The 20,978-nt window shown below is 41.6% G+C and overlaps 1 protein-coding gene across 1 annotated transcript in view; it reads right to left on the reverse strand.

The window, feature by feature from the left end:
• LOC146190316 (cell adhesion molecule Dscam1-like) overlaps positions 1 to 7,678 on the reverse strand; it is a 164,315-nt gene extending 156,637 nt beyond the window's left edge. The window contains exons 1-2 of the mRNA XM_084599769.1: positions 7,428 to 7,678; positions 7,211 to 7,305 (exon numbers count right to left, since the gene is read on the reverse strand). Coding sequence (XP_084455895.1) covers positions 7,211 to 7,305; positions 7,428 to 7,678 — 346 coding nt within the window. The remainder of the gene's footprint in view (positions 1 to 7,210; positions 7,306 to 7,427) is intronic.
• Positions 7,679 to 20,978: the final 13,300 nt, after the last annotated feature.

Raw genomic sequence — 20,978 nt, forward strand, 5'->3', positions numbered from 1 at the left:
TAGTTGAGCTTCTTGGGCATTTGACAGAGACATATTAAAGCACCAATACAGTTGAATTGAGTGATAAGCTTACTTTTCCTCACATTCACGCTTTCTGTACTCAGGAGTGCAGTTTTTGTAATTCTGTTCCTTTAACTCCCTACAACTTCTACATTATACGCCCGTAAAGGAACGATGTCTGTCCTAATCCTGCAAATAGAATTCAGTTAGCAATAATGTTGATACTTTATCTTTCCATGTATTTCCGCGCGTTTTCATATGCACCCATTTGTATACTGTGCCGCGCTACACGGCGTAATTATACAGATTCTCTTATTCTCCTCAGAGGCTGAAAACTAAAGTCCAACTTCTTATTGAAGAAACTTAGTTGATTTATTTGATGACTAATTATATTTCAACCCTCACTTATCGATTGCAGTGCCAGGTTTTAGCCATCCACGAAATCTGCAGGATAGTTGTTCTCTTTTGGTCTAAAACAGACAATAGAAATCTCTTCGGACTGATGACGAAGACCTTCCTGCACTTGGAATACTCTTCGTAACGATTCATCAGCACATTAAATGTGGTCTCTCTTCATGCATGAGCAAGAAATTTGCTGGTATTTGGAAACTTACCAGCTCACAAACGTGTTCTACTTCGCTAGCAATACATGTCGTGAAAAATAAAAACAACGGAACGAAAGCAGCACTGATCAGATTCAAAGACGCCTGAAGATATCGGGCGGAGTTAGTTATCTGAGGGGACACCAAACCTTAACCGCGACAGATAAAAGGCGCAGGGTAAAGAACTACACAATATGTGCTGGATGGGGTAAGCCCGTGTCAATTGTGAGGTGCATCCACGCGAAGGGAGGAGAAAGAAAGACGAAGGAAGCAAGAACACAGATATCGGGGGGGGGGGGGGGATAAATCGAGAAATGTGCGCGCAGGTATTCCAATCACGAACATTGGCAGCGCTCAACGTGAGGGAATTGCCTGCAGAACGATTTCCGAAATCACGGTGTGCTGAGGTGAAGGCTGCGGCGGGCCGGGGGCAAATTGGGATGCAGGAATGTTCCACACACACACAAAAAAAAAATGAAATCGAAGCTGGATGACGACAAGGCGGCACAAACGTGCGCGAAGGGAAGGAGAGAGTGAGAGCCAAATCGAACAAAGGAATGACAACGGGCCTCCTTGCAAGTGGAAGAAACGCAAATTTTCGACTGTTATAGAGAGATTAGCGGGAAGCTTACCGTGCAGGCAGAGCTTTTTTCGATACGGTTCGTAAATGCTATTGCACGAAAAAAAAAGAAAGAAAGAAAGAAGAGGTTTAAAGTCTTTCATTTGAATTCGTGAGCCGTCTCGCACGATTTTACTTGCCTTGTTCCTCCTGCTGCTCTCGGGATGTTATTGAATAAAATGGAAATGAACTCATTCTTTCGTAGCTAACGTTAGCTGTGTGAACCTTTGTCCAAAATAGCAACAGAGACAAAAATCAATTTGTTCCAGATTACTTACTCGGGAACACAAAAGTTTTGTGGCATGAATTTTATTTACGCCTGATTCAAACGGAATCCTGCTTACAGAGATGTATTCAGCATAGTGTACACTGCCAAGTTTATTTCGACACAATCCGTTACTGCCAAACCACCAAGCGTCGTGCCACATGGGGAGCGAAAAGTGCATAAGCAGTGCTCGGAACCATAGTTCATTTAAGCGCCAAATAATAATGCTGATTGCAGATTTCTTTAGGTTCACTTACTTCACAGGTTTTATTAAACGAAAAGAAAAATGAAAAGTTCTTTATGTTATCCTAGAGTACGTTTTCATTATATCTACTTAGCACATATGTTACATTAATTTCAACTGCCTTGAGAGGCTAAAGGTTTATTCGGTTTTCTTGCACTTAAAATGACCCTCTACACCCTTCAACACGCTCAGAAAAATGCACGTTTTCTTTTTTACTTGCGTCATTTCAGTATTACTACTACTACTAGTAGTTCTACTTTTATTACTGCTATTGTAAAAACGCCGACAGCATTTTGACCGAACGACTTGTATAAGCTATCGTTTAATAAATGTTCGAGCACCAATATATAGGCTTTGCATTAAGAAGATGAAAACTCATTCGAGCCCACTTCTGATATATAAATCACAGCGAGCAGACACTGGCATAACTGAGTATAGAGAGAAGAGGGAGAATCGTCACAACCGCGCACTTTGGACCATTGAGGCCAACAGCCTTGACGTGTTTCAGTTAAAAACAAAACTAGAAATTTAGACTAGGTTGTGTAAGAATTGGGCAAGTGAGATCTCTTATGAGAACCTAGAGTATGGTGGGACATCACCTAAAACATCATACAAATGATGCTAATCATGATGGCAAGGCTGCAAAAACCATCTCATCTGTTCACGTATCAGCACAATTAAGGGCAACATTATTAATGTTTAGAATTCCGACCACTTGCTTTGAAACTGTGAGTAAATACAGTACGATATGAGGCAAGCAAGGTGGTGAAATATCTCGGCAACATTTTGCAGCCTCTGAGATTCCGGAGGATACCTGTACTCATTTCCCTCGTCTCAGGAACAGTTGACCCCCGTATCTGATAGGAAAAAGCATCTGCACATTTGTGTCAAAGCATTGCAAGGTAAAATCCTTCAAGCCCTCTAGCCATGCAAATAGAAATTCTAATATTGCAACTAAGAAAGCAATATCTTAGAATCACTCCAAGCGGACGCACATTATCACTCAACCTACCGACAGAGTAGACTATATAGTAATGCTAGAGAAAGGCCAGCACAAGCAAGAATAATGTTGCCAGCTCAAAAACTCCAATATTTATACGTTTCTTCAATCTGATTCCACCACTGAAGACCGGACAACTGTAGCACATGCTCGAAAGGAACTCATCGATAGTTAGAAAATGCCACTTTGAGTAAGTAAAGCCTTGAGGGCAATAAATGCATTTCAGCTTTGCATGCAAGAAAACATTTCGCAATGGACCGATTCATTCCGGCATTGACAGGCTGGAAGAACTAGTTTTTACTTACATCCACTTCCTGATAAAACTTTTTACTCACATATATGCATCGTATTTACGTAAGCCTAATAACTTCCTAAGTGATATGTAGAAATGTATACTGCTTTTAGAGGTGCCTTTATGATGACAGTTGAATTGATATTTCTATAGCCTAACACACTCCACGAAGGCAAGATCAAAGCTCAGGTCCTATTATACGAAAAAAAAAAAATCCCAGACTCTCCTAATATAACCGCCGTCGCGGGACTAACTAACCTGCTACTCGTACCCAGTTCTCTTGCCTTCAATAGCTCGTATGGTCTATAAACGAGTAATGCAGCTAAGGTTACGAAAATGGTAGAAGAACGTCGGCAACATATAACGGAAGCATTTAATCAGAGCTTCATTGCTCATACACCACAAAATGCAGATTTTAGAGCGTAGCTCATATAAAAAGCTGTTCGGCGACTGAGCCATGTAGTAGTCGTTGCCGGTGTAACCGCGCGAAAGATGGTCTTATATATAGCTTATATAAGGTAGTATATACAGCTGGCAGGGGAAGAGGCCGGACATTTATTTGTTGGCAGATTGTGGGGCGTCACGAGTCTAATTAGCACGAACCAATGATCGAGGGCAAGACGAATTGTATTGAGATGCTAACTCGGGCAGCGAGGTGAGAATCGAACACCGTTGAACACTGTGTGCCGTCCCTATTGGCTGAGCTGTTTCGTGTTTTCAAAATCATATGGCCTTCCTCGATAAATTCATACTCAGGTAGGGATTAGAATGCGACCATGACATGCCCTTTGACCTTGACTTGAAATGTGACCTTTGACCTCTGATTTTGGTTTAAAGTGTGAGCCAAACCAGGATATTTCAGTGCACTGCCATTCAAGTAATCGACTTAACTTTAAGCCTTCTTTCATTTTTATATTTATAGCATTTTCTTCTATTCAAGTCACGGCAAGAGCGGTTTTTCCACACCACTGGTAAAAGCGAATATCCTTCCGCCTGCCTAGCTGTTTTTCTTCCTTTCTCTCACCTACTCATTTTTCTTGTTTTCTGTCCTTCCCTTTTGCATCAAACCGCAGGGTCCACATTTTCACTCCCAATGCATATCAGCTAATAGCAAAAACTTCAACTTAAGAATGTCTCTTAAGAAAGCACAACCCAACTAACTTTCTCGTTTCATTACCAGAATGCAATAGACGTTGACGCTAAAAAAAAAAAAAAACAACGCAGAGTAAAATGCAAGTGGGCCAGGCGTGTTGCTTCATATAGAATATACCCACCAGGCTCCTCGCGGTGAGTGAATCAGGTGCAAAGACCTATTCTCAGTCAACCGTGAGAAGCGCAGCTTACGCACTAGTTTCAGTTATCATTAAGAAAAATAAACAACAGTGAAGCAGGGAGCAGATTAAGAACTGCGTCGTAGAAATTGGCTTGGAAAGATAAATGGTGCAATCAACGAACCTATCGAAGCACGAGGTGTGTTATTAGTCACGATGGCAGGTAATTTAAGCACAGAGATGCAGTTTGCTTTCTAAGCCACACAGATAGCTTCCTTATGTTTTTTTTCTTCCTATTTTGTTTTATATGCCTAAAATAGCGCGACGGCTTAGATCTTGGGCCAATATTTATGCAAAAATACCCTGTCTCCAATAGCACTCTTTATTCTCTGTTAACGATCAATTTTATGTTCGTTTCACGTTTAGATGCGTAGAAAATGATATCCAACTGCAAAAGATATATTCTTACTTTGTAGATTGAGCTGGAAGGAAATATATATTAAAGCTTTACACACAGGATGATGCAACCGAGCATATCTTGGCACTTAGGCGGTTTTGGGTCCACTTTTGCTTTTTAACTATGACATTTAAATTGGTATAAGGTATCCATTTGCAATTTTGCCTGATGACTGCGGTATTTATAGAGTAATATGTAACAGTTATAATTTATTGCAACTGAAAGATGATTTATAAACTAAAGTAGGTTGGTGTGTATTTTGGGACATATTATCAAATATAAATGAAAGTTTTCATGCCACTTTTGCAAGAAAACGGAAAAACCATTCATGAAGTTTTACGATAAATACAGTTATCATGACAACAAGCAATGAATTTAACTATATCAGCCCTTTTGGATCTAATTTATGGCAAGATAGGCACGTTAAGTAGAATAAAAATAAGACAGCGCGCGTTCGCGGTCTCTTGAAGAAACATTTCATGCACTTAGTAACTTAAACACTCGGCTATATTTTAGTCATGCTCGACTAATACTTGAATTTGAAGGTGTGTGTTAAGGTGCTCACACAGGTGAGCTTATAAGCAAACTAGCATCATTCAGAACAAGACTGTCACATTTGTCCTAGAAACTTACCGTTCAGAAAGCAAACATGAGCTTAATTGTTGTAACCTAAAAGAGCGATGAGGAAATATTAGAAAAAATTTTCAGAACCTTGGTTATTCTAGAAACCATCTTCGGAAAAGTACACCCTGGCACCAATCAAAACGACACGAGCACGGCTGGAAGGTTAAGCAATTTTCTTAAAAGGGGCCATCGATCGTTATTCTCTTTTTTCTTAGAACATGTCTGAGAATAAAAAAATGGCCAGCAAGAATGTGCACATACTATGATGCTTTCATACTGTCACATACTATGATGTGCACATACTAATGATGCTTTCTTCCATGTATTGAAATAATGTATTGTCATACGTAACATATAGCCCATCTTATGTAACATCCTGCAAGTAAGGTAAGGTGCCGAATAATCAACTATTTGCACATGGTCTGCTTTACTTTTCTCGATGGAAAGTTAGGAAATGCAATATATCATAGTTTTTTCATGAGGGGGGTGGGGCAGCGGGGACACTGTTGTATTGATATGCCAGCAACTGCAATGAGGTCAAAAGTTCGCAAGCGATCGCGCTTAAGTTTTGTTGCGCGTTGCAATAACAAATAAGAACATGAAAAGCGAGAACATATGAAACACATACACATATTCCCCTCGGTTTGGAAACAAGAGAAGTTAGGCCATTCTTACCAGTTACCTTGAGATGAAAATAAGCGCGTCTAGTTTCGGGATGGGTTGAAGATAAGTATAGGTGTACGCTGGTTGCAACCCGTCGTATCCATGGACACGAATAAACAGCGCATGACTCAACAGCATGGAATAAACGCCACTGTAACAGCAAACAAGCACAGCGAACTATCACGAGGCATAAATACCGAGGGAAAAAGTAGGACGACAAAGCCGAGCGGCGTAGTTTGCTAAAGTGCTGCGGGGGAAGGGGGGTGGGGATATACTTACATAGTTTTAACTAGTATAAACGTTCGCAGAAGATTTTGAAGGTAGTGGAGGGATTAGATTAGCTGAGGTTAAAAAGAGGCACAAGACATAAAACATACCATTTTTGGATAACATGTATGTGTGTTTCTTAGTTGTCTGGGGATCCAACTAAGGCCACACAAGGTCACATTAGGTATCGGTGCGCCACATTCAGGCCCCACGAAGATTTTGTGTACTGAACGGTAGTTAAACCAAGGATCGCAATAGGTTAATACTAACAAACCTTCCCGGGGCCGTAGACACTGAAAGCAAATTTACAAAACAAAATCAAGCGGATGTGCTTCGATTTTATTTCTCAATTTATCTGGTTCTGCTTGCGTAATGCAGAAAAGAGCAGATAATAAAACCCGGGAAAAGGAGGAATGTATAGCCCCTATCTTCGTTTCAGTATACTGCACTGCGCTGTGCTGTTTTCTTCTGCGCCATTTTAACTGTTTTCCTTGCTGTATTTTTATTTCGATCTTTGTTACTTGGCCGTTTTGTTTGTTTGTGCTGTTTCAAAATATGCGTGTTAGTCGTGTACTGTATTTTCTTTGCGCTATATTGACCATGAATACCATCACTCACGAAAACAAATGTGAAACACAAAAACGGCTTCTCAAGACCAAAGCTTCAGACTGAAGTTATTAAAAGAGTGGTCAAACTTAAAACCACGAAGAGCCAAAGGGCATCAGAACTCATCGTACCCGATATTACGGCTAGCATTACAGAGTCATTAAACAGCCAAATAATACAAAATGTGACACGTTTATGAGATGCTTACTAATTGATTCAGTTGAGGACGACTTGTCCACGTTATAAAAACTGTCAGTGGCTTTGAAGTGTTATGATTGGGCTCCTGGTCGCGGTTCGTACGGCTCGTGTAGCGGCCGACGACTGGAGACGAACGGGTATCGGCGAGCGCCTGAAGCCCCTTCACAAGCCCTGGTGCTGCTCCGCCTGACACCAGCCTATTAAGGAGAAGCCTTGGCATCGGACACGTCTGGACACATTTGGTTAGACTCCTTGGTGCCTCAACGCCTTTTCCTTCTCGCGCCGCGGCAGATTCGAGGCGGAAGAGTAGAGCTCTCACTGTTGGGTCTCCTTGGCCGCCGCCAACTGTCGCATCCGGATTACACTGTTCAAATGGCAATGGCTTCCTGGCTTATAAAAGAAGGTGCACTGCCGGTTGTTGATGGAGACCATCGTGAGCGTCCGTCGAGTGTTGTGCTGCTCGTCCGGAGGGGACGTGGCAGAATCTTCCTTGCCGGCGGTGTGCGAAGACAGTCCCGTGTAGCCAGTAGCTTTCGGCCACTGTGCTGATGTTATTCTATCCAGTACCATGCCTGTAAATAATGCATAAAGACTTTTGTTCACTGCATCTCGTGGACTCTTTGGCACACGGGTTAGAATCGTCAGCGGGGTGTTCTCGCTCTTGTTTGGTCGAACTTCGTTTTGGCAAAAGATGGTCTAAGCAGCACCAACACTGGTGGCATCGGTGGGATAGCGAATGGTCCCAGGGGTTCTCCGACATGTAACTGCATGTCGTCAGAAACCCACATTGTGCATGCAGCAACTGCTGTAGGGTAATGATAGTTAATAATTTCCGTAGAACGATCTAGCGTCTACACATACAGCAACCAGAATCGAAGACAATACAAGCTCCAGAACATATCTTCTGCTGTGAATTGCCGGTTTGGCTTTAGCACTAAATCCTTCTGAGAAAAGATGCACTAGCTCCTCCCCCTCATTTCCCAAAGCGAGTATCACTATTACAGTGAATAAACGGAAAGTGGTACACGAGAATACAGGGGTGTAGCTAAAGGAGGACGGGGGGGTTGTTTTGTTGTCAGAAAACCCCTCAAAATTTTCTGAGTGCTGCATCACCCTTTTCACCTTCCTTTCTATTTTTCTTCTGACAGAGCATAACACCACCCGAAAAATATTTCTAGCTACGCCAATGCAATAAGAGGGAACTTAATGAGATAATATAGCCTCTCGCTATGTACTTGCTGTTAGTACGAAACAATATTTTGTTGAACAAAACAGTATCCTACACCCGAACCAGCATGGATTTGGGAAAACCTGTCAACGGCAACACTGCTAGTAAAAATCATACATCACCTCGCCCTCATAACTGATAAACGTGGACAGATTGATCTGCTATTTTGAGACTCATCAAAACTTTTGATCGCGTGTCCCATAAAAAGTTACTTTACAAATTGCACAGCTATCTCGCCATCTGCAATGTAACCAAATGGTTGGAAGCGTATCTTTCAAGTCGTCGTCAGTTTGTATTTTATAAAAACCAGTCTTCAAACCAAGTCGATGTACTCTCTGGCGTACCGCAAGGCACAGCCCTTGCATCGATCCTTTTTCTCGTGTATATCCATGATATAGCACGCAACTTTATTATGACAATTCGAATGTTTGCCGATGATTGTATCATATACAATGAAATTAGTAACTATGAAAATCAGCTTCCATTACAAGCTGCACTTACATCAACTCACGGCTGATGTAAGAACTGGCAAATAAAAATTAACCATGAAAAGTGTGTCTTCATGACTGTAACCTGAAAGCAAAAAACTGTTTCTTTTCCTCACAGTATATAGCACACACCAATTAAAAAAACGTGAGTGATTAGAAGTACCTAGGAGTGGTTTTTTCACCACACTTGAAATGGGAGAAACATGCTACATTTATAACAAGCAAGGCGATTTTCTGCTGTCTGTTCATTAAAGCGTGCAACCAGATCTGCAGCACCATATACAAATATTCTGGCTCACATCGCACTAATTCGTCCTATACTTGAATATAGCATAATCCCCTGGTTTCCATATTAAGGACAATGTACACAAAAGTTAAAGAATGTGCAATGCAAATCAATAAGATTTATATACAACAGATATAGACGTGATGATTCACTAACCGAACTTTTGAATCAAGCTGGCATTGAAAATATAAGTGCTCGTGCCAAGTTCATGCGCGTTAAGTTTATATTCTTCCTTTTAAATGGCTACCTCAAAATGGACGCCAGTCGGTTCCTGTGCCCTTCGACTTCACGCAATGCACGGAAGAAACATTCTGAACATTTAAATGAATAGAGGTTAAACAATGCTTTGTTTAGGTATTCATTTTTTCCTCAAGCGGTTAGACACTTGCATTCTCTGCTGATGACGTTGTCAAAACTACCAGGCTTTCTACATTTATCTCTAAGTTGTGTAGTGTTGCATATTATTCGTAAGGACGGTTAATTGAATCGCGTCGTTGATTTGACTGTTGTTTGATATGACAATTGCGCTTAGTGTGTGTTTTATGTTTAACATTCTATTATTTGACTAGTTTCAAGTCACTGGTTCGAACGGTTCGATGTTTTTTGTTGTTGTTTTGTTCGTTAAGGCCACCTACAATTTCGTTTTCATGGTAGTGTATGGCAGTGTCTGAGTACATAAAAGTTTTCTACCTTTCCCAACGATGCCTTTGTTTCAGCACTCTCCCGCTTTCTCCCTCTGTAGCTTCTTTCAAGCAATCAAAGTAACTCTTTTAAATACACCGGGCTGTTACGATTAAAATGTAATTTAAGTATAATGAATCGGCCTACGATTATTCTGTTTTGTACATTTAAACTCAAAACTTCCACGCTTAGACACAGTTAGAGCCAATTTATTAAATGCGATATCATCGCTGGTTTCGATTACAGTTGGCAAAAAAACAAGTATTGTAGCAGAGTCGCTTGAATGGGAAGTGCGCATGGAAAAGCGACAGCAACGTGCTAAGCTTGAATGACTGCTTTGTGCGGAGGTGCATCTTCAATAGCACAGCAGTTGATATGCTCAATATGTCCGTACAAGTAACCGCACTCCAAGTTAGTAGATATCATGCGTTGTCAACACCTGACACACCGGTGTGGTTATTCTGGAAAAAAGTGCATAGTGCAGACGCCAATTCAGTCCCCATACTCCCTGGTCATAAATTTGGATCAGGGAGTGAGAGGTGCAAGTTAAGGGACACACAGTATTAAAGAGCATTACTATAGAGGTAACGAACCTGCCGCTTTAGACTGTTATGCAGTATGTTGAAAATAATCAAACACATATGTTCAAACTGTCCTCATAGCTAGTGAATACTTTTCAGATCAGGGGCACGTTTGCGTCACATTCTAAAGAGAGAATTTAAAGAGCCATGCAAACATGTCTGCTGCGTATCAATACTAGACGGATTTATAATACGCCGGAAAGAAGTACCAAATTGTTCATTTCCCCAGCGCACATCATTTTGCTTGTAATAACGGCCGCGCAAATATTTCTGGACAATGTTTACAAGGAAAAAGCGGATGAAAAAGGGGCAGTTTCAGTTAGGGAAGGATGAAAGTGAATTTGAGGAATGGCCCAAAGTCTACTCGAAGGCAAATATTGAAACTAGTATGTAATCTTAGTTAGGCTCAACGCATAGCCGGTGTATTTGCATTATAGAAACCGATATACTTCAGACCTGACCGCTAAGAAGCAGACTGCGCTCGGCTTTCTGAATAATTGGTCTAGGGTGCGCTGGGGAGGGGCAACAAGGTAGGAAGAAATAAAACACAACTGCTTATCAGGACATGTGAGCTCAGTCATACACAGGGTGCTCTGGGTGAATAATGGAAAGCACCCAGAAGCTGTGAGCGGCTACAGCATAAAAAATAAAACAAATACACGTGGCAATCTCTGCGATGAAACTATACTACGTCGTATTCATTTTCTGCTGAAGAGGTTAGGTTACTAAACTCTGGGCTTCATTTTTTTAAAGCAGAAATCACACAGTGTCTCAGATTATCAAATATATCTACGAGTTATATAATGCCGGCCGCAAGAGCTGGTATAACTAAAACATAATCAGAGCACTTTGTCCCGAAGCGCATCACTCTCCACAGCTCCACATTCTTCTCTTGACCATATCCAGATCACAAACCCCGCGAAGGTTTAAATTATAGGGGCGTTGTCCTCGATCGCTGGTGCTAAACAAGGGCACTTTACTAGGGCGCTGTGATCAAATATACGTGGTATAGAGAATGGGTGAATTTCTCATGGGGCAAATGTGTGTTACAAAGTGCAGCGGAATGGTCAGGCGGCCGTTAGTACGGCTTTTATCAGAGCTGAGACGTACTAAAGTATAGGCGTTTAATGGTTTTCCGGACCCCTTCTACGCAGACACAGTGGTCGCTAAATCTTTCCATCGGCCGTGTGGTTTGCCGATATAGAATTGTAGCATAACCTACTATGAGCAAGGACAAAGACAAGCCGGAAACGAACAGATATTGTTAGCAGCAAATCGTATATTTGATATAAAAAAACAGCAATGTCATATTGCGGATATTTAGCTCTAGAGCAGCGTCTGCTGATTGTGTCTCGCGCCTATATTGTTGCTTTTTATTAATTAGTTGTTCATCCAGCACTCACATCCTCAACTGACATTACTTTTTCGTCGCCCCTTATTTTTCTGCTTCGCCTTTAAATTTAGTTTTGCCTCTCCTCCGTTGCAGAGCAACCAACCGGAAGGCACTTCCGGTTAACCTCTCTAGACATCCTTCTTTTATGTCTTGTTCCAATGTTTCGAGTAGCGTGTTTCGACATATTAGTTATACTTAAATCAGAGCTGCAGCGCGTGCGAAAAGCTTCGCAACAAAATCAGTAGCTAGCCCTAATATCGGCTGCTTGCTGGAGATGGAGAAAAGTCGAGGTAACCTAGGTCCCGCACGCGTTCTATCAAATGTTGAGTACGTCCAATTATTTGACAATGTGCGGTGCACGGAGCAGCCGGCTCTCCATCGACATCAATCGCTACTGCTGTCGACTTGTCCCAAGAACATAACACGCGCGTTGCTGATGTCGATTCTCGAGGGCCTCATTCTCCTTCGAACGACTTTTCTTTCGCTACCCTGGTCGTTGTACCGCTGGCAATCCCAGTCCTTTGCGATTCGGTGCTCTTGCGATGATGCCTCCGCTGTGCGCGGCAGTGGCTCTGATGCGAGAAGGTTTCAAAAAGAAAGAACTAAATAATAATGGACTGGCACAACTCATCGTTTGCAGTTTCCATTGCGCATTGAGGTCCGCACCGAACACTATTAAAAAAAAAAAAAAAAAACAGTGTTTCCGTTGGAAGTTGAATTGTAAGGAGAAGTTTCTTTCGAGTGTTTTAGTAGTGGCAGTTGCTTCGCTCAGTAATTCATTGCAGGTTTAAACAATGTATTAGTGAAAAAGGATAAATATCACCATTTTCAATACAGCCGCGTTTAGTGCTTAAAATCACTTTCACAGAACGATCACAATGTCAAGCAATCATACTATTTTTTCAGAAATTGCCAATATGTCATTTTAATAAGCAGACATATATATATATATATATATATATATATATATATATATATATATATATATATATATATATATATATATATATATATATATATATATATATATATATATATATATATATATATATATATATATATATATATATATTCAATTGTGTACTAGCAGCTACCGTTTGCATTCAATTTTTTGTTTTCATATTAGGAATTCCTAAACTGCTTGATATTTAGCTTACATAAATAGATCACATTTATTTCGTACACTTTTACATTTACCGATAATACCTATTTTGCGCATGTACTGACTTCCCAGACTGTTTTCTTGTGTTTCGGGCTGTCGTTAGGCTTCAATGTATTCGGAAAACAAATCCCCAAAAAGCACGAAGGTATCCGATGGACGGCCTAAAGGCACGTCTTCCGAATAATCCGCTAATAAGGGTCAACTCAATTACCAGGACAACCGTAAATTAGGGCTGTGTCAAAGGGAATGAGAAGCCAGAGGAGAAAGAAACAGGCAAAAATAAAGAAATAAATACAATCAGGGCTGCCGCGATCCCTAAAGCACATTTTGGTCGGCCCATGCGGCGACATGGGGAAGAGAAACGCGTATTGGTAGCCGTTAAAAATGCGGTAAACATCCAGAGAAAAAGCCTGTACAGCAGCATAGCGGAGTTGGCGCTTCAAACAATGACCGTCCCGGTGAGGAAAATAGAAAGCACAGCTCAAAGATAAAGCCACGAAAAAATAAGCGATATAAAATTAAACCTAAGTGAATTGTTTGACCTTTGGTCGAGGCCCTTACAATAAGTGCTAAGGCAAGAAAAGAGCCCCAGAAAAGACAAGACAAAGACTTGGGGAGGAAGAAGGAGCGGGAACACGGATGTCGTCTTGGGAAAACATTTCGAGCAAGAGCGCGAAAAATCAGAAGAAAGTAAATATGGTTTAAAAAGAAAAACCTGCTTCGCAAGATTTACAGAAAGACATTCCCAGGGAAATGTAGACGGCACATTTCTGACCAAAATCAAATGCGAGTTGTATTGTCTGATGATGTGGATGGAGAAGTATTTGCCAGTGAAACTGTTGAAGTCATATTGAAGTTGGTGTTTATCGCACAAAACAGAGCCTTAATATGTTTGGAACAGTTGTAACAGCAAACCATTGTTACAGCCCAGAAGCTTCACGTAAGGTTCAGTGATATTAAGATCATCAAAGCGAAATTTGGCCGCAGAGGAAGATCTTCGTTTCAGGTGACCGGTAAAAGGCTGCCTTGTATTGCGCGATGTCATAGAAAAATAAAAATGATCTGAGCATGTCGATAATATTCCTAAGCTCTCTATTCCTACCTTCTTTCTAACCCCCGCGCATTTCAACGTGTTAAAATCCGCGAACTAAACCAACGAACCAACGCCGGAAGTCTGAAATAAAGGTGGCGTCTAATAATAACCAAAAACACGTTTATAGAAAGCTTGCAATCCTTTATTTTATATTTGTTCGTGCATTTTGCTTACTTCATATAGACAACACTCTAAACATCTATTCAGATGCAATGCGTCAATAAAGGAATTAAAGCATACTAGACAGGTGGCGAAAAACAAGATTGAAATTGTGCCACTGTTATATTTTCCTAATGCTGTAAGACTCGTTGAATAAGCTATCTGATTAAAAAACAATCCTCTATTCGAACATTTACAACTGGTGCTACTGGGCCTTACACACATGTAAGTACAACCATAGTTCGACGAACACTCATCACAAAAATGCCCTATATAGAAAGTTTAGAGTTTAGGCAATATGCATAACTTCCAGCCGCTGTTTAGCAAACTGACTTACGCACGACACGTCAATTCACTTCCCAAGGAATATTGCTGAATGGCACTACAACATTGAACCCAACTGTAAAGAATAGTATATAACGTTGCATTCTCCTCGGTTACGAATCGCTTAAGATCTTGCGCGAACGCGAGACGTTGCACAAGTTCGCAAAAGTATACCCAAATAACTAACATGCCATGTGAAGACTAAGAAGTTTGTGCATAGCAGATGGCATAGTAAACAGCAATCCAAATAGAACACAAGTGGAAACCTGTCTCAGGTAAACCTCTTTCTCCTAAATTAGAAACGTATTCGCCATCAGGAAGGTATCCCGGCAGCTCGTGTTTCGAGATCAATTTGCGTTAAACGGCACCTGCCGCAAGAGAACCTTCTGCGCATTGAATATAAACCTTTAAAACGACTAAGAGAAAATCTCATGACACTATGCAATAAGAGTACCTCAAATACTGGGATACCAGGAAAGTCTACTTTATTGTAAGTAAGGCAGGATGTCATTTGACTAGCGGTGCTGTTGTACTGGCAACTAATATTAAAATTAATGCTAATAATTTTGGATTGAATGCAAAGAATGAAATTGAAAGATTATGTTTGATACATGACCATATATTACCCATTTGTTTGCATTCACTATTATCTGCGTATTACTTCTGAAGCAAAATGTCTGCCAGCAATCCGTCGCCGCATCTCTAATCTCTGCTTCTGTTTGACGTATTCTTATATAGTTAGCCTATTCGACGTGTTACCATAAAGTAGTTCAGCTTATATTCCAACCAAAAAGCACAGTCTCTTTATCGGTTAATACCTTCTGTCACGATCCAACCTTATGCCATGACCTTGAGTGCATGAGTATACGAAAAATTCGGTGTTCGAGATGGCCTATAAAAACATAAAAATATTTCTTAATTTGAAAAACAGACTAAAAGTGAAGTCTCTACTTTATCTGTACAGCCGAGCAGTACCTTAGATCAGCTGGAATATAAACATAGAAAAAGCGCGAAATAAGGAGAGAAAGAAGTAATGGAACGAAATGAATGAAGGAAATCAATGTCGAGTCTAAGGAAACGCTGTTTCGGGAACGCGGGTCGAGGCGCGTCAAACAAACAGTCCAAGATGGCAAATATTTCACTGTTTGTGGTAAGACAGCGATTCCCAAGGGCAAACCACTCCCGAACCCTTCGGCCACTGGATTTCATTGCCGTCTATCGCCGTTTCTCTTCCTTGCGTCTCGTCCTTCTGCCAGCGGGGTGCTACTGTTTTGGTTCTTCCCAAACTGTTCTGTGAGAGGATGTCTGCAGCCTGCCCATCACTGACTGAATAGCTACGAGTAAAAAAAGACATCAATATTGGATTCTTCAAACGTGGTTGTCAGTGTAAATCGTTTCAGTCTGGCACCAGATTCCTTTAGTGAAGGTAGCCAATATAATAAAAGAGAAAATGCTGGAACATCAGGAAGAAATCTAATAATGGGAGGCACCAATGTAGCTATTTTATCTCTAACTTCACTCTTGCTCTTCTCAGCTCCACTATTAATTGTTATACTTCCACATTAACGCAAACAATTATGATAGTGCGAGTTCTGCTTTGGCGGTTGAGAATTATTTTCTTAATGACTGCTTAATAATTTGTTTCTTTATTGTAAGAGATAGCCAAACCGCCTTTATTTCGCGCCTAATGTGACTGTTGTTTTATTGTTTCCTTTTTGCAAAGAATCTGATTATATAACACTTAAATGTATTGCGTTCCATCGCATACATCTGTTTTCCTTATGTCCGTATGTTGAGCTCTACCTATAAGTCTGAATATTGGTTCGGTAAGAAATATTTTGCTTTAATATAGCTGTAATGCTCTAATTTCTCCCTAGAATATCTGGTATCAGATTGGTAGGTAAAAGCACCACCTGTGATCAGAGTAACAGATACCTCAAGACTATTTAGAGACGTTGAACACAATATCTGCCTTGAATTCAGCAAATCTCTCAATTGCTATGCTCCACAGATTGAACAAAAAACAGTAAATCTTGACACAATGACGTTTTTACGGGTAACTGCATATATGGATGGTAAAATAGAAAGCACATTATACTTTTCTCATTTTGCCCGTAGTAAGTTTTGTTTCCTAGTTTCTCCGACTGGAAAGATGGTGATTTGACTTGGGCGGGGCTAATATTTGCAGCTAATGCGTTCTTCGTAAGCACATCGCCTTTTGCACCCTGTTATCTTTGTTTGAGTACCCAGGCGCACATTGTTAGCATAAGCTAGTTCAGTCGCCCTTGATCTGACCGCTACTCATCTATCCTTTCAAGCCCGTTCCTTTATTGGAATCAAATGCCATATAGTGAGTGAAGAAATATCCGGAATTACAGGCAAGTTCAGTCTTGGTGAGCCAAATGAAGCTGGGCAGAGGTTAGTAGAGTTTTGTCAAGAAAACAACCTGACCATAGCGAATACTCATTTTCAACAGCACAAGAGGCGCCTGTACACATGGACTTCGCCGGACGGTCTGTACAGGAATCAGATCGATTATATTATTTGCCGACAGAGATGGAGAAGCGCTATACAAGCAGTAAAAACAAGGCCTGGGGCCGATTGTGGCACCGATCATCAGCTTCTTGTTGCTAAGATTAAGCTTCGATTGAGAAAAACGCAGAAAACTAGAAGGCCTTTCAGGTATAATCTGGATCAAGTTCCATTAGAATATGCTGTGGAAGTGAGGAATTGATTTCAAGAATTAGATCTAGAAGACAAAGAGCCCGAAGAGATGTGGACTGCTGTTCGTGATATAATACAAGAAGTTGCTACTAAGGTAGTTCCAAAGCAAAAGAAATGCAAGAAAGCAAAATGGTTATCTGAAGAGGCTTTGCAAATAGCTGAGGAAAGGAGGATGGCAAAAGTTATGGGGGAAAGAGAAAGATACAAGGTTCTCAATGCGGATTTTCAGAAAATAGCAAGGAGAGATAAGAATGCCTTCCTGAACATACAGTGCCAAGCAGTTGAGGACAACAGCCAATTAAGGAACACAAGAGCTCTGTATAAGACAATCAAAGATATCAAAGGAAGCTTCTGTGCTAAGATGGGCGTGATAAAGGACAAACGAGGCAAGGACCTCACTGAAGCCGCAGAGATAAAGAAGAGGTGGCAGGAATACACAGAAGAGCTGTACAAGAAGGACCCGAATGTGCAAACCCAACATAAGACGGTTGTGGTCACTGATCTCGAGCTGGGCATCCTGAAGAGTGAAGATGAATGGGCCTTAGCCAGCCTTGCTAAGAACAAAGCCAGCGGAATTGATACAATTCCAGCTGAGTTGCTTCAAAACCTCAACCATGACGCTGTTAACATTCTGCATACATTATGTCAGAAGATTTGGACAACCCTGCAGTGGCCACAGGATTGGAGGAGGTCAGTTTACATCCCCATTCCAAAGAAAGGCAGTGCCAAAGATTGTTCCAACTACCGCACGATCGCGCTTATTTCGCATGCTAGCAAGGTGATGTTGAAAATCCTCCAAGGTAGGCTGCAGCAGTATGTGGATCGGGAGCTTCCGGACGTGCAAGCTGGGTTTCGCAAGGGCAGAGGAACTAGAGACCAAGTTGCCAACCTTCGCTGGATCATGGAAAAAGCAAGAGAGTTCCAGAAACCCATCTACTTCTGCTTTATTGACTATGCGAAAGCGTTTGACTGCGTAGATCACAGCAGATTGTGGCAAGCTCTCCAAGAGATGGGAGTTCGAATTCACCTCATCTGTCTCCTCAGGAACCTGTATGAAGGGCAAGAGGCCACAGTCAGAACTGGGCATGGTCTTACTGATTGGTTTCCGATTGAGAAAGGAGTGAGGCAAGGCTGCATACTGTCGCCCTGCCTATTTAACCTATATGCAGAGTGCATCATGAGGAAGGCTGGTCTGGACGAGTCTTCAGCTGGAGTGAAGATTACTGGAAAACGTATCAACAACCTTAGATATGCGGATGATACCACTTTAATGGCAGAAAGTGAAGCGGAACTCAAGAGACTTCTGATGCGCGTACAAGAAGAGAGTGAGAAGTTTGGGCTTAAACTGAACATTAAAAAGACAAAGATCATGGCGTCTTGCACTATCAAGTCCTGGAGCATCAAGGGACAAGAAGTAGAAGCTGTGACAGATTTTCTCTTCTTGGGCTCCAAGATTACCCCGGAAGGAGACTGCAGCCATGAAATTAGGAGACGCCTGCTTCTGGGAAAGATAGCCATGGCTAGCCTTGACCGCCTAGTAAAGAGCAGAGACATTACACTGCCAACCAAGATCCGTATAACTCGTGCTATGGTCTTTCCAGTTGTGGTGTATGGAGGCGAGAGTTGGACTGTGAAAAAGGCTGACCGCCGAAGAATTGACGCGTTTGAATTGTGGTGCTGGCGAAGACTCTTGAGAGTTCATTGGACTGCCAGAAGATCAAATCAGTCAATATTGTCGACCATAAACCCTGACTGCTCATTGGAGGGTCAAATTCTAAAGTTAAAGCTCAGCTACTTTGGTCATCTGATGAGAAGAGAGGAGTCGCTGGAGAAAGATTTGATGTTGGGAAAGGTTGAGGGTCGCCGGAGAAGGGGTAGGCAGCGAACGCGATGGTTAGATGGCATCCTCGAGGCACTGCAGATGAAATTATGTGATGTTAGGAAGATAGTGAGAGACCGGAAAGCGTGGCGTGACATGGTCAATAGGGTCACGAAGAGTCGGACACGACTGAACGACTGAACTGAACTGCCATATAGTGAGCTCTAAGTACTATTTGAGCCTTGAAAGGAGCAGGTTCGTGACAGTAATGTGCACTAAGACAGCTAAATCATGTCCAGCGTTCAGGCTGCTTGCAGACATAGACTTGGAGAAGGAAACAGACTCACCCATGCGTTGATCTTCACATAAATTAGCTTCTTATTTTCCGCCGAAAATGCAATGAATAATTCTACGGACTAGTGTTCTCTTTACGCCATAGAACGCAAGGAAAGCCGGGCGACCTGAGCTGTCCTTCCGAGACAAATTTATTTCAACCTTCTTTTCTTCCCTAGCGTTCCTTGATGTCCTAAATATGCTTTGTTCCTCCTCACGAGAAAGAGAAAAGTTATTTGAACTTGAGGCCGACGGTCTTTGTATTGCTATGAGGGATCTCACGACGAGAAGCCGCTTGAATTCACGTGCATAATTCTCACAGAAAAGCACGCTGCAGAAATAAATCCAGGATTCATGTAAACAGTAGCGCGCGGCCCCGCATTGTATGCATGTTCTTTTCTACCACATGCTGATTACAGAACGACACCTCCCTGCGTCATGCGCTTCCATTTTCTTCTGGTCGCAGCTTTCTCCGTCTTATGCACCTGAGCTTGAAAATAGACACCCGACACGCTGCGCATTTCCATTTCTTGCCGGGCGGAAAATGCGAACGTAAACATTGGCTAAGCAAAAAAAAGCAACCTCAAAGGAATCCCGCTATCTAAATCGAGATGATGCTCAAAGCGCTATGTTCTCTGAGGCTCAAACTGGAGTGCCGCCTCAAAACAAACAGAAAGGAAGGGTAAGAGATGAGGCGGTAGCGTTGAGCCTACCTTTACAGAGGAGTGGGCGCTCTCGCTAGCTGTTTTTACATTGTCGCCAAGGGTGACTGTGAGATGCACGCATGGGACAAACATCAAGCGTAAGCCTCCTATTCTTGCAATGAGGTGTCATTTAAACAACAGCACGAAATCTATCCCCAATGTATGCAAATACACCGAGTGTTGTACTTACGCATTTTCGTGGAATGTTTACAAGAAAAGTTTATTGCAATAAATATTAGAAGTCGAAAGAAAATTTATAGGCTCTGGCAGTTGATCTTCTACAGTAGCATACATTATTCCTTCCTTGTTTTAGAGTAATTGCACCTGATGCACTAAATTATGCTCTAAAAGCCGCAAGCATCTCAAGCAGCCAAGAACAGCAGCCGCCTGGCTGCCTTGAAAATTATCATCACGGCTTGACAGTAACATGCTACACGTTCATAAGCCTGAACGGACGCCTAGCTAGAGCATTGAAGATGCCGGCGTTGAAAAGAAGATTTCGTAAAAAGTTTTTTAACAAGCTCTTTTGGCATCTGTTGAAATTTATTTGAACAATCTAGCCCTCTACCGTCAACCGCGAGGCACGATTTGTTGAATCATGAGGCAGAGCTATGTACCTTATAGCACAGGTGCATTTTTCTTCTAAATGACACAGAATAGTTATCTTGTGGTTGGGTTCAACTTATCATCAAATCATTTTTCAACTTCTGGTTTACGTCGGACTTTTGTTGCCGTATGTGTAACCGGATATGTAGTAAAACGTAGTGATACCCTCATTTTTGTCGTGATTTGATATTCTAGTTTCACGTGACGCCATTATCTTCGTTACTAGAATTGACTATTATGCTTTAAAGCCTCCTAGTTTTCATCTTTGTCCTACCTTCGAGAAGAGTAC

This window comes from Amblyomma maculatum, chromosome 4 (genome assembly GCF_055883805.1).
Source record: "Amblyomma maculatum isolate TAMU_Amacu chromosome 4, ASM5588380v1, whole genome shotgun sequence".
Lineage (NCBI taxonomy): Eukaryota > Metazoa > Arthropoda > Arachnida > Ixodida > Ixodidae > Amblyomma > Amblyomma maculatum.